General features: G+C 47.1%; 1 protein-coding gene across 7 annotated transcripts in view; it reads left to right on the top strand.

Moving 5' to 3' along the window:
* CASZ1 (castor zinc finger 1) overlaps positions 1–13,482 on the top strand; it is a 206,588-nt gene that overhangs the window by 180,199 nt on the left and 12,907 nt on the right. For all 7 annotated transcript variants that reach the window (XM_054085594.1, XM_054085596.1, XM_054085593.1 and 4 more), the window contains 8 exons: positions 607–748; positions 1,911–1,974; positions 4,436–4,596; positions 7,621–7,743; positions 8,611–8,940; positions 9,663–9,861; positions 10,393–10,564; positions 13,334–13,482. In XM_054085594.1, coding sequence (XP_053941569.1) covers positions 607–748; positions 1,911–1,974; positions 4,436–4,596; positions 7,621–7,743; positions 8,611–8,940; positions 9,663–9,861; positions 10,393–10,564; positions 13,334–13,482 — 1,340 coding nt within the window. The remainder of the gene's footprint in view (positions 1–606; positions 749–1,910; positions 1,975–4,435; positions 4,597–7,620; positions 7,744–8,610; positions 8,941–9,662; positions 9,862–10,392; positions 10,565–13,333) is intronic.

Below are 13,482 nucleotides of genomic sequence, written 5' to 3'. Positions count from 1 at the left end.
GAAGACTTCCCCCTTTCTGTGGGGCCAAGGGATGGCGGTGGGAAGCGGCCGCGCGGTTTGAACCAAACCCATTGGCTGTCACCTTCGATAGCCCCAACAGGGCAGATGCTCCTGCTGGGCAGGCGCAGTGGCGGGCCATCGCTGTCGCTACGGCAACGCTGGGATTGGGGACGGGAAAGGGGGCTTGACTAGCAGTCGAAAGCTGCCACATTGCCTCAGCATTAACAGAGTCTTTAATAAACGCTTAAGAGGCAGCCCCGCAAATTAGTTATGACAGTTTGTGCAGAGAATCAGGTCTCCCCCACGCTCCTTCCGCCCTTCTCCTTTAAAGGGCCCACAGCCTGGACAACTTTGACATAATTTTGCAATAATTATCACTTGAAGAATTTCCACGCTGGAGTGGATGTCAGAACCCATCACGTCAGCTTGGCAATAAACGCTGACCAGCAATCCCAGCACTTCCCTCCCCCCACACTTTTTCTTTGCTTTTGCCGTTCCTGCCCTGGTGCCGGCGATTTAACCAACTCCTTGGCCACTGGGACCTCATTGTAGACCTACGGGTTTCGTCTAATTTGTTCATTAAATTTTGGTGTCTTTCTCGAGCAGGGAACGGACAACCAGCAGCTCCCGGACGGTTCAATCCAGTTCAGGTGAAGCAGGAACCTGCGGAGGCCATGGGATCGTCATCTGCCGCCAGTCAGGACTCCTTGCAGGAGCACAGCTTGGACCTGAGCGTCAAGGATCACGGGTGAGGAAGCACGCAAGCAGGCACGCTTAGCTCTTCCCACATTGAGATCTGAGACGTTTCCATCCCTGTAAGGAGAGGACACGTGTTGATGATGGGCGGTTTCACAGTGGCTGAGCTGGATGCCCCCAAACAGGAGGCAGGGAGGCGCTCTCTACTGCCCTCAATGTATGTTCTCCAGATGGTTTTGAGGGCTCACAAGCACCTACTGACTCTTTGACAAAAGCCTCACCTCCTGTGGTCCCCTCTGAAAAACAAGCCACTGGGAAGGCTCCTTCTTTCAGTTAGATATTCTTCCCTTTGCCATCCAGAGCTGACGGAGGCTGCTCCGGTGCCACACTTGAGCCCACGTTTAGCAGGAGCATTTGCAGTGCTGTACCAGGCACTGAATTGGGTCGGAGAGGCACCTTCCAGAGCAACGGGGCACACAAAACAGTTGGGTGTCAGGCTGACTGGGTCTGGCATGTGCTGGCCTGTAGTTAGAGTGGTGAATCTTTGCGCAGGTGTGAATGCACCTGTCTCAAAGCTTGTGTCCCACTTGTCCAGCATCTCTGCTGAGAGTTGGAGTTTTTGAGGATTGTCCTGTGTGGAAAAACTACAGAGGAACTGATACTGGGGATAGGTGAGGGCTCTGCTCTGATCTTTGCATACGTTCTTTTCCATGTTTTATTTAAAAAGGCTCAGTTTGGGACCCCGGTGCTTGTAGACAACCAGAACCGTGACTGATGTGAAAGATTAAGGCTGCCTTTCAGCATCTTAGCTGTGACCCTAAGGGTTGTTGTCCTGCCTTCTCAGCTGCTGGCAAGGCCCGTGTCCGGCGTACCTGGGTCTGGGGTGTATCTTTCAAAGTTCTAATGGGATGAAGGAGTAAAACACGGGGTGGGTTCTGAGTCACCTAATAAAAAAGAGTGGTGATGTGGAGGAAGAGAGGTCTGGGGGTGTTTAACAGCCAAAAGAACTAAATTGTGCAGACTTGGGCCCTCTCTCTCCGCACCTTGGCTGTCACGAGCCAGAGTTTGGCCTGCCCAGGGGAGGGTGGGCATCATTCTCTTCCTCTGGATGCGGCAGGTGAGGAGTGGGGCAGCTTGAAGGGAGAAGGATTCATCTCGGTGCTCGCGGTCCCTGTGCACATCTTAACTAAACCCTGTTGGTTTGTGTGTTCCAGTAATGAATCAAATGGCCACACAGTCTCGGCAAATTCATCTCTTTTATCCTCGCTTATGAATAAGGTAAGAGCCATCCATCAAACCCTTTTCATTCCCCCCACCAAGAGAAATTAAAGCTGCGATGGCGGGGAGGGGGGGAAGAGATGCGTTTGTTTTTTAATGTTTTGCCTCTAATAAGATGAGTTTGTACCATTTAAATTTTGAGACCATTTTTCATCGGGTATAATTTCAGAGCCACTGCTTACGAATTAATTTAATGAACTGGCTGAAGAAATATATTGCAGCCTCTGACACCTTTTTTTTTTCATCCTTTCTAGACAGAGGAGGGTTCCGAAAGGGTTGGTTTTTTTTTTTTAATTTCCAGATCCTGGCAACTTCTCTCTCGCTCCCTTTTTATAGTTACTCATTTTGTTTATTTACTTAAAAACATTTTCTTTCAGTGGGGGGAGAGGGGGAGAATAATTTGGTTTTTATGAAAGAAGAAAAAAAATTAGAAGTTTTGAGCCAAAATCATCAATTTCTGTCTTCTGGTTTGAGTAATGGTGTCCAGCAGAGCCCCCTTTACCATGTGCTGTAATATTTATTTTAGAGAATGCATGGTTTCTTTTCCTTTACTTTTATTCCTTAAATTATACATCATCTCAAATACATATTTCCCTTTCACATGATAAATTCTACTGTACCAAGATTAATTTTGCTGTTGTGTACGACTGCAGTAGAGATGGGGGCAGCCTTTGAGCCATGCTTTAATGTTCCCCTCTGTGATAGGTTTTACGGGCATAGCCATTGCCGTCCCCTTGGCTTTGGGCGTTACAGGCATCGAGGCTGTATTAACCGCAAGAGAGGGCAAAGTGACTTTGCCTAGTAATCTGCTTCCTTTTTCTCTTATTTCAGCATTCTTTTTTCTCTGTGGTGTTTAATTTCTAGTTTTATCCTTATTCTTTTCTCCTCCATTGGCTCTGTCATGCTGGATTTTTGATGTTCCCTTTTAAACTTAATTTCTTACTCGTTCCTGCATATTGTCGTTTTAGTGACTCCAAACATGCAGCTTTTTCTTTAGTGAGGAAATATATTTTAGCAAGCCTGGGGTCCGAAGGCCCCAGCTGAGGGAAGTTCTGTTTCAAGAGATACTTCACTTGGAAGGCGAGATTTAAGCATATGCTTAGAAATAAGTGTTTGTTGGTGTGCAGCTCTCCTAAGATTCTTTCTCTTGTGCAAACTAAGCGTAAAAATATGAGTTCTTCATTTTTTTTTAAGGAAGGAATGGGATTAACCGATGACAAGAACCAGCAAAGAATAGAGCCCACTGGTTTGGAGGAGCCTGTTCCCAGACTAAGGGTGGCAGGATCAAGCTCAGTGTGCTCAGGAACACGCTGTGTTTGCTTCTTGCTGCGCACAATTTCTTTTCATGGAGGAATCCTTCATTATTTGTCTAAGAAAAAGAACCCTTTACAGAAACCAAATGCCCAGCAAACAGCAATGCAAAAAGACGACCTGAATTTCTGGTTCCAGCCATAAAGAGCTGCTGTCTCCACGGAGCAGCAGGGGCTTTACCTTCAGGGGGCATTAAGAGAGCCTCAAATAGCCAGGGTTCCTGTAGCGTATTGCAGTTTATTTAGGGGGGGGCTGTCAGGCTTAATTAACTGATATTTATAAAGGGCTTGAAGATCCTCAAGTGAGTGGAGTTTATAATGCAAGTATTGGGCCCGATCCTGTGTTTATTCATGCTGAGAATTTCACTGCTGTTATTGGAGGGAATGGAAAGCACAACAAAGCAAGAAAGGGCCTGGGGAACGGCGCATGAAAGATACTGTTCTCTCTAAGCATTCTTGAGTAACTTCTTTTTTCTGTCCTGCACATCACACACCTGGTCCTCAAACCTTCTCTGTGTAGAATCTGTTTGAAACCTTTCACACTAGACAAATTGTGGGGCCACGTCCTGCTTTGTGGACATTTAGCACAGAAAGTGACATAATTTCTTTACTGAAGTTAGTAAGAATTTTCCAGGAACTTAAGTGGAGCAGAATTTTTCCCCTGGTGGATGAAATTTGCCCCCTCCCAAACATGCCTGGTAGTCACTTAAAGAAGGAGACCCCCTTGTGACTGGGACAAGGTGATTCTAAAACTAAAGCTCACCAGAGTTCTATCACCAGCTCTGTACTGACACCAGCATTTTGTAGGAGCGCGCCTGGGTTAGTGGTTAAGCCTGCACGCCTTTTCCACACTCGAGGTCTCTCTTCACCTCCATTTCCCCACGTATCAAACAGACGTGATGCTTCACGGCTGCGCACAAGAGCCATGAACGTTAGAGGGGCACCTGAGTGTGGAAGCTGCGTGGAGGACGTAGGAGAGAGAGGTGCTACTAAGGTTTGGTGATGCGGTTGAGGCAGCCTTTGCAGACTTACTGTATTCTCTCTTCATCTTTGAAAACAGAGTTTTCTGTGGGACAGTCCTGAGGGAATCCGGACTGGCAGTGTCCGTGGTCGTGTGCTGGGCTTGATGCAGCGTCTCTGTTCTGTTCCAGATGTCCAAGACCAGTGCCAGCCTTGGCAACCTGCTGAACATTAAGACGGAAGGAGAAGGCAGCCAAGCTGGAGCTGGAGAGCAAACACAGTACTTGGGCAAGGCAGTGAAGGCACTTGTCCAGGAGAAGCTCTCTGAGCCATGGAAGATGTACCTGCGCCGGTAAGGAGAGCATGGAACTGGGAATAGAGGAAAGGGAAAACGATTGCCTTTGCAAAGTGTCTGGCTTGGTAGTTCACACTTGAATGCGGAGTTCTCTTGAATTTAAAGGCCTTATTCTATGATATGGATCCTCTGATTGTTGGCCACTGAAAGAAAATTAGGAGTATGGGAACCAGGATGGTTTCTGCTGCAGACAGGGAGGCTCAAAAGGCAGACGGAACAGATATCGAACTCACCCACATGCAGACACGTGCACACACATGCCCAGACAGACACGTGCTTCAAACACACACAGATACACCCAGGCAGACACACAGGGGGTTGTGCTCTGACACAGATTAGTGCCTACAAATGCCTGTGGACACTTCATAAATCACAGTCTTGGATGGAGAAGACTCACAAGTCTTCTAGTCCATCTCCCCTGGCCAGCATCCTTCCCCGCGGTCCGTTTGCATTGTGTCCAGCCTGGTTTTACTTATGCCAAGCAGCGTGGCTCTTTTTGTGTCTCTGGGAGTGTTATTCTATCACCTAATACATTTCAGTGTCACAATTTTTTTCACGGTGTCCTGCCTGAATTTCTCCTTTTGTAGTTTTGTGGCAGTTCTCCTGGTTACAACCCCTTGAACCATAGCAGAGAATTCCTCTCTGCAGCTGGCGATCACCCCCTTCGGACAGTCACAGACCTTTGGCATACCATTGAACCAACCTTGATTCCTTCCTTTAATCCAACTTTGTACATTCGTCCTTTCAGCCAACCGACCGTGCTGTTGCCGGTGTCGTTCTTGCCGTTCCTGTATCCCCCCAGCAGAAATCACCAGCCTCCTGCCCCGCATGTGCAGCTCACCCTCATGCTACCTTGTTTGCATGTGCATTGTGTATGTGCGTGTATCGTGTTTATCAGCCACTGCTACACAGCATCGCTTTTAATGTTCCTCTCATGAGTCCCCTCTGTATAACAATACAGCCCCAGATGTATTAGCTGTGCGTTTCCAAATGCAGCTCTCGTATTCCGAACCTTCTCCCTTGTCTTGCGAAGCCTCTCTGTTATTTTTCTCCTCTTGCGCTGGTGTTGCCAACTCCTCCCAGTTCAGTAGCTCCTGTGAATTTCATTAACGCGCTGTTTACTCCTTCTCCTAGATTGCTAATGAAGATGTTAAATAAGCTCAGACCTAACCAAAGTCATCCTCACGGCATTCACCAACTCTCTCCTCCCAGCTCGATGCGTTGCTCTTTGTCATTAACCTTTGTTTACGGTCCTTCGGCCGCTTTTCAATCCGTGAGGTAGCATTCGCATCCAGGCCAATTTGAATTAATTCTAAACATATGCAAGACTGTATCAAAATGCTTTACTAAAATCCAAATATATTGCATCCCTTCATCCGCTAATTTTGTAATTCTATCAAAAAAAGCAATTAAATTTGTCTGGCGAGATTTATTCTTTATAATCCTGATGCTGTTTATTGCTCATGGTTCCTTTATCCTCTAGATGTTTAATGATTTTCTCCTCCCTCTTAATATTTGTTCCATTACTTCACTGGAAGGAGAACTTAAGACTAGAGGTATGATAATTGCCAAAGATCACTTGTCTTTTTTTTTTTTTCCCCTGAAAGAATCAGTACCTCGATTTTTAATTCTTTTTTCTTTGCTGATTTCCGAGTAGTTCCCACTCTGTAGCTTAAAAAATAGCAAATAGCAATGCAATCAGTTTGTGAGTTAATTTCTATTGCACTTCAGGATATCCAGACTGGATTATTTGTGCATATTGATATTTTCCAGCCACTCCCTTTCTCCCCTCGTCTAGGTGGTCTTCACTTTATCCCTAATTGCCTGCATTGTCTTTAGTTTTCCCATCCAAAGCAAAGTTTAGAAGGCAGTCATTTTTGACTCATCACGTCCCATTTTTAGTGGACCTTCTAAGTACAATTCCTCCTCTTCCTGATGAAACGACCCCTCTGGCTTGCAGTAACTTGGGTTTCTCATCACTTACCACACTTTCACTTTCCTCCATCATCTCCCCGCAAGCCTTAACTGACTGCACGTATTCCACTGACCTTCCTTCTCCAGCACAAGTTTGTTTTCTTCTTCCCTTGCCCTCAAACTGAGGAGAGGTCCCTCCCGGGACTACACAGGCTGCTGTTTGTTTCTTGCTTTCCTGCTCATCAGAGCAATTGTACTTTGTTGTATCATAATTATGCAGGATTCCCCTGTTAAGTTTCAAATCCTTCCTGGCAGTGTTTTTTACTTGACTGCTTGATTCCCTACCGTTCTGGAGTTTCTGGAAATTGCGGGGTTTTGTGCTGTTTTATGAAGCCCAGAGAATCTCAGCAGTGCATGAGCAGCGAAGCTTTGCTTAGTGGGTTTTGCCCTCTTGCCTGTTGCCTCCGAGGTGACGAGGTGTATCGTCGATGATTGCTTTCACTCTGGTTTTCGCGTTGCAGCGTCGTCTCTTCTGCACTTCATGGACTGTGCTTTTCAGTAGTTATCCACACTTGGTTGTAATGCCGTAGAGGCGATACTTCACGTCTCCCATCCATGGGATACCCTGTTGTTTCACGGTGAGGGGTGAGCAGTATCTAGATCCCTTGAACCACTGTTGTTTCTTCCCTTTTGCCACTCCCAGGAGACCAAAACAGAAAAAAATGACCTGTAACATTTCAGCAGTGTTGTCTTGGTCTGGAATTCCCCTAACTCGCTGGCCTTTGAGCGCTCCTCAGAGCCTTGGCTTTTGTACATCAGCACTCAAGAACACAAGTGATTTTTCACCTTCTGTTTCAGAGTAATTCTGTATTTTGCCCCCACTAAATAGGAGGTTCTCTATAAGTTCAATAGGAGCAGAATTACATTCTTATTCTGCGTGTTCAGATCTGTGAACAGGCGATATTCCAGCAACAACGCCAGCCGTGCCGGTTGTGCAGCAGGGATGGGGACATTAGAAAACAGAACGGTAGCAGAGTTGAAAAAACAAAGAAACCATGTCTGTTCCAACATGACTTCTGTAAACACCTCTTTGTCTGCTTTGGTCAGGTTTGGCACCAAGGATTTCTGCGATGCGCAGTGCGACTTTCTCCACAAGGTGCATTTCCACTGCGTGGTGGAGGAATGCGGGGCCCTCTTCAGCACCCTAGACGGAGCCATCAAGCACGCCAAGTGAGTGGGAGAACGCGCGTCCTGGGAAACCGTGGGAGAACTCTCCACTGCAGGATGAGAGGGACCTTTCTGAGGGGCTCTGCTCAAGAGCAGGCACCCGGGCAGTCCCCAGGGCGGCGATTTGGGTATCCACCTTTCCTGTGTAAATGTGCTCAGATGAAACTTTTGCAGGACGCTGTGTCCTCTTGAATTTTGTTTCACATGCTCTCAACTTGTGAAAAAGAGGTGTCTCTCGCAGTGCTGGCAAGGATGAGGATTGGACATCGTATGCTTGACAGACAGTGATTTCAAAGGAGACCTGTATTTCTCAGAGCATACAAACATGCCATCCAAAGAAATAAGAAAATATGGGAGGGAGGGGATCCTGAGAACCCAGCCACTGTCAGACTTTCTGTGGAGTAGACAGCTTCCCATCAGTGCAGTAAACATTTTGTTGTTCTTTATCTTGTCTTGACAAGTCTCTGTTAACAAGTTTTCCGTAGTCCTTAGTTTATATGGGTTTGTTTAGGAGGTTCACTTAAGAGCTTCACATCATGTGGATAAGGATCTTGAAATGAAGTCCAGCCCGAGAGCATCTCCTTCTCACCTTGCCGTGTCCCGTATTGCAAACCTTTGGTCTTTCACATCACTTGGAAAGCAGCAGGCGGCCCAGAGCTGGGGGGACACAGCTGCTGGCTGGATGATACAGCCTGTATGCTGGAGGCTGTACAGCGTGCTCAGAACTCCAGGTGACTCCTGGGTGAAGAATGAATTTAGGATAGGCTCCAACTGTTGCAGTGAGGGGACTAACACCTTCTTGTTAATGTTCAGTCAAGTTATATACAATGGTCGAGGATTTACAGCTGAATTACACCATATTTTTTGCAGCTTCCATTTCCGTACAGAGGGTGGAACTGTGAAAAGCAACTCCGAGTCTCCCTTCTCAACTGAGAATAAGGCTTCACTGGCTCCTTCATCACCATCTGCTACTGCTGTGACCATGGCGAGCGCTCCTGCCATGGATGTGCCCACTCCAAGTCCAGCTACTGTGCCCTCTGCCCCCACACTGCTAGCTTGGAAGCAGCTGGCTTCAACCATACCCCAGATGCCTCAGATCCCAGCATCAGTGCCTAACCTGGCAACTTCACCCTTGGCAACGACTTCCCTGGAGAACGCCAAGCCTCAGGTCAAACCCGGATTTCTCCAGTTCCAGGAGAAGTAAGTTGGAAGTGCTGCTTGCTTTCTTATGTCTACTCCAGCCTTGCAATCCCCTCTTTACCGCTCCTCCCGCTGGTGAGTTTGTCTAATTGGGGGAAGCTCTGGCATCTTGGAGTGTGCATGCCCAAAAGTTTCATTTCAGTTACACAGAAATGGGCAGGGCAGAACTCTCTGAGTCCACTGAGGTAAGTCCAGAGGAGGTTCAGGCTGGACATCAGGAAAAAATGTTTCACAGAAAAGGTCACTGGGCACTGGAACAGCTGCCCTGGGAGAGGTGGTGGAGTCACCTTCCCTGGAGGGGTTTAAGGGACCAGTGGATGAGGTGCTGAGGACCATATTTTAGGGAGTGTTAGGAATGGTTGGACTCCATGACCCAGTGGGTCCTTTCCAACCTGGTGATTCTATGATTCTATGAAAGGGAGAAACAGCCTCTATCCAGACCTTGAGAGAGGGCTAACTTGGAAGTGTGGCCCTCAAAGACTACAGAACCCACCATGCATTGCTATATTTTAATGATCTTAATCAAGAAAGTACCCTAGCTTGGTCGAATTGCAGTAGCGCTGCCAGCATCGATTTTCCTAAGGAGGAAGGTGGCTATGGGAGATCTGAAGGCCACGTTTGGAGCAGAGGCTTCAGCTGGGCTCCCCTTGAATTAAATTTTGGCAAAGAAACAAATGTGTGAAATGAGTAAAGGTGATGATTGGGTTTTGGATGTATTCCAGTGATCCCTGCCTGGCAACAGACTGCAAGTACGCCAATAAATTCCACTTCCACTGTCTGTTTGGGAACTGCAAGTATGTGTGCAAAACCTCTGGCAAAGCAGAATCCCACTGTCTGGACCACATCAACCCCAACAATAACTTGGTGAATGTGCGAGACCAGTTTGCTTACTATTCTCTGCAGTGTCTCTGTCCGAACCAGGTAAGAGCAACTCGAAAGTGGTGTTCTGGCCTGAGTACGCGTGCGGGAGGAGGACAGGAGAGAGCAAGTAGGCTGCCCAGTAGGAAGTGAGGCCGAGTGTTTCATTCCCAGTCTGTCTGCAGCACCACGGGAGGGTCTGAATTATGTGGTCTAGCGAAATGTCTTATTTCCAACAAATTGAAAATCACGTTGCTTTTGTGTTCTTTGACTTGGAGGAAATGGAAGAGGCAGCTCTGAGAGGGACAAGATGAGATAGAATAAAAAATCTATGATGGATCTCAGGGAAAGCCACGAGTTAGGTTTGGGATAGGTCAATGTGGGATAGTGCAATACAGAACACGTGACAGCAATACAAAATGCATGACACGAAACTGGTTTGCATTGCAACTTGTGGAAGATGGAATGGATGTGATCTAGAGCATCAGGCCAGGCCTTTCACGTCTCAGGGGGTGACAGCGTTAGTATCGGGCAGATGAGAATCCGTTTCATTTAGATATGCTTAAAGCAACCTGCCTGTTTGCTCCTCCCTAGCACTGTGAATTCAGGATGCGAGGGCATTACCACTGTCTGCGCCCTGGCTGCTACTTTGTGACAAACATCACCACCAAGCTGCCCTGGCACGTGAAGAAACACGAGAAGGCAGAGAGAAGGGCAGCCAATGGCTTCAAGTACTTTACCAAGCGAGAAGAGTGTGGCAGACTAGGTGAGTTTCCTTCTCTTTCCCCCCTCACCTTCCTCCTGTGGTCTGTCCCGTGCCCAGGCATGAGGCAGAGCCTGCGAGTTGTGCTTAAGGGGTATTCAGTCATTAAATCACTGAACAAGAAGTGGAACAAAGCAGAAAGCAGCGTCTGATCTGCCAGAGTTGAACCATGTTTTCCCAAACAGACCCGAGTTAAATGGATGGAAAATAGAGGATTTTTTGTGTATATATATATATATATATTTGTCTGGACATACAGCTTTCCCTTTGTTTTTCCTTTTCATCTGATTATCAAGGCCTTTTTTGTTGTTGGTTGTTTGCACTTTAGTCTTCTGGGCCTGCTCCTTGTCTTGGGTGGAGTTTAAGGGTGCACTTAGGAGTAAAACAAAGCCACGGGGAAATGCCTGTTGTGATGAGTGCCTTGCGTGACTCTTTGGGATCAAGGAAGTTGCTGCTTTGCCTGATTCCAGGCAGCTTCAAATGAAACTTTTTTGGGTTTTAGCCATTGCCAGCGTGATGTATTGGAAGGCAAAGGGCAAACAACCAGAGACGGCGATATTGTTAAGAGCATTCAGTAAAGTGCTCCCTTCCCCTCCAAAAGCGTTCTCAAAACGTTCTTCTTCCCAAAAGCAGGGAGTGCAGGGTGGTGCTTTTGTGCCAGCCTCCAGAGCACAGGCTTGGGAAGCACCGGGGATGTGGCACAGCCTCCAACGGTCACTTGTCCCCTCGCCAAAACTATTAGCGGCGCTGCAGTAGTTATTAAATCTGAGTGCCTCTAGCGTAAAGCTGGTAAAACAAACACAACAACAGAAACTAGAATGCATCCCAGGGAGGCATCTAGAGCTGAAATCCAGGGCTCTGACTAGGGGAATCCCTCAGGATAGCTCCAGCAGAGCTCTATCCTGAACTGCCTGGGATCCACTTAACCCTTCTTTTTTTGCTTAACAGTATGACAGACCCAGCCATCCCTAATGCTCCTTGTTAGAACAAAGGCTGAAACAAAATAGCATTCAGGATAATACTCACAAATGCTGTTCTCTCACATTGCAGGGAAACAGCCACAATAACCAGAACCAAACTTTTCAGCTTTTCAATACATCAAGAATTTGTGGCTTGTTTGTGGTAACCAGGGTAATGAATGTCAACACGCCACAGCCAGCGCTTACCTTGGTCTCATTTACACCTCAGTAGATTCAGCAGTTGCTGTTATTTACTCAACTTGAGGTGTTTCAGGTGATAGCGAGGCCAGACAAAGCAGGACAGTGATAGATGACACCCAGCCTACATGGATGCCCTAGCAACAGGCGAGCCTTCACCTGCCCGCGGCTGATACCATTTCAGTCTCGCCAGCACTGTTTGTTCTCCATCCCAAAGAACAGCACAACGTGATGGGGAGGGCGATACCTAAACAAACATCTACTTGGCATGCACATAAAACGCTATCTGCGAGCTAAAGATGGGCTGGGTGATTCTGGAGCCGTTTGGCAGCCAGGGATCTACAGGCTGTGCGTGTGTCAGCAGTGTTTATTTTGGAGAGCGATGGGGTACACGCATCCAGCAGCATCTACATGTGCCTATAGCTTGGGCTTGCCGTGCAATAAACATACGTTTAGCCAGCACCCCACATTTGCCTACACGGATGCAGACGGCACGATGGGATGGCATAGCTGGATGTGTTTGTACAGGTGTGTGTGGTTATACCAACATGTAAATGCATGCCTGCTTCTCTCTTCTTAAGTTGTGTGTGTATATCTAGCAAGTGCAGAAAGCACTGGCCTGCTTTAAGGGCTGTGAATGTTCTGAAGAAACACACACAATAGTTTTTTTGTGTGTTTGTGCACGTGTAAATAGACACACGTGGGGTGGGGAGGGGGAGAGAGAGGGAAAAATACATACATACGCAAGGAAAGGTATCTGGGTGCAGACAGATGAGTAAAACTGAGCTGGTCTGTAGGTCTGTCCCACTATCCAAGGGTATGGTCAAGGGAGGATGGGGAACAGACTGAACCTGATTATTGATATAGCTGTGCTTTAGCTGCAACAAGCCATTGTTTGTCAGCTATAAAATGCAGCTGGTTAGGGTTGTCTGGTGAGATACACCGAAGTTCCAGAATGCAAGGCACTATCCGCGAGGAGCAAGACGTGTCAAGTGCTGTACGCCAGAACCCATATAAATTGCTTGTTGTTGAGTAGCTGCCCCTATTACACAACAAATTTGGAGTGGCAATAAACACTTCCTGGCTCATTTCTATCTGACCAGAGTGCATACACTGTCCAGAGCTACAGGCTTTTAAGAGACTGCTTTTCTGAGAGCACAGTTAAAGGAAAAAAGAGGAAAAGAACTTTCCGTTTCTAATCTAATCATGAGTGTGTATTTTCAATTTTAATGTCTGTGATACAGTTAAATGTCTTGGGTTTGTTCCCTTTGTAAAGGAAAAAGGTGCTTGCGGAGACTGGAGAGCATTAGGCATTGCTAGATGTAATGTTTGCTTCTTTATGAAAAAATGAAGAGAGATGGGACTAGTCTGCAGCTCAGGCTCGCTTCTTAAACCTATATGCACTGTAATCCTCTCTTGCAGTTGCTCAGCAGGCAAAAAATCCTGGTTTTTTTTCCATTCAGGACTGGTCCTGAAGACCCCATAACATTGACTGTCTTCAACGCACCAGAAATGCCTGTAGCAGCAGCTTTGTCCCAGCTCCAGATCATCTTCCCCACAGTCCTTTTCTCTCTTAGGACCTTTCATATAGTGCATAATGGTTTTGTGTCTGTAGGTTGCAAATACAACCAGGTCAACAGCCACTTCCACTGCATTCGAGAGGGCTGCCAGTTCTCCTTCCTGCTCAAGCACCAAATGACATCCCACGCCAGAAAGCACATGAGAAGGATGCTGGGGAAGAACTTTGATCGCGTTCCCACTCAG

Source organism: Cuculus canorus, chromosome 21, assembly GCF_017976375.1.
Source record: "Cuculus canorus isolate bCucCan1 chromosome 21, bCucCan1.pri, whole genome shotgun sequence".
Classification (NCBI taxonomy): Eukaryota; Metazoa; Chordata; class Aves; order Cuculiformes; family Cuculidae; genus Cuculus; species Cuculus canorus.
This window is presented reverse-complemented; position numbering and strand designations above follow the sequence as displayed.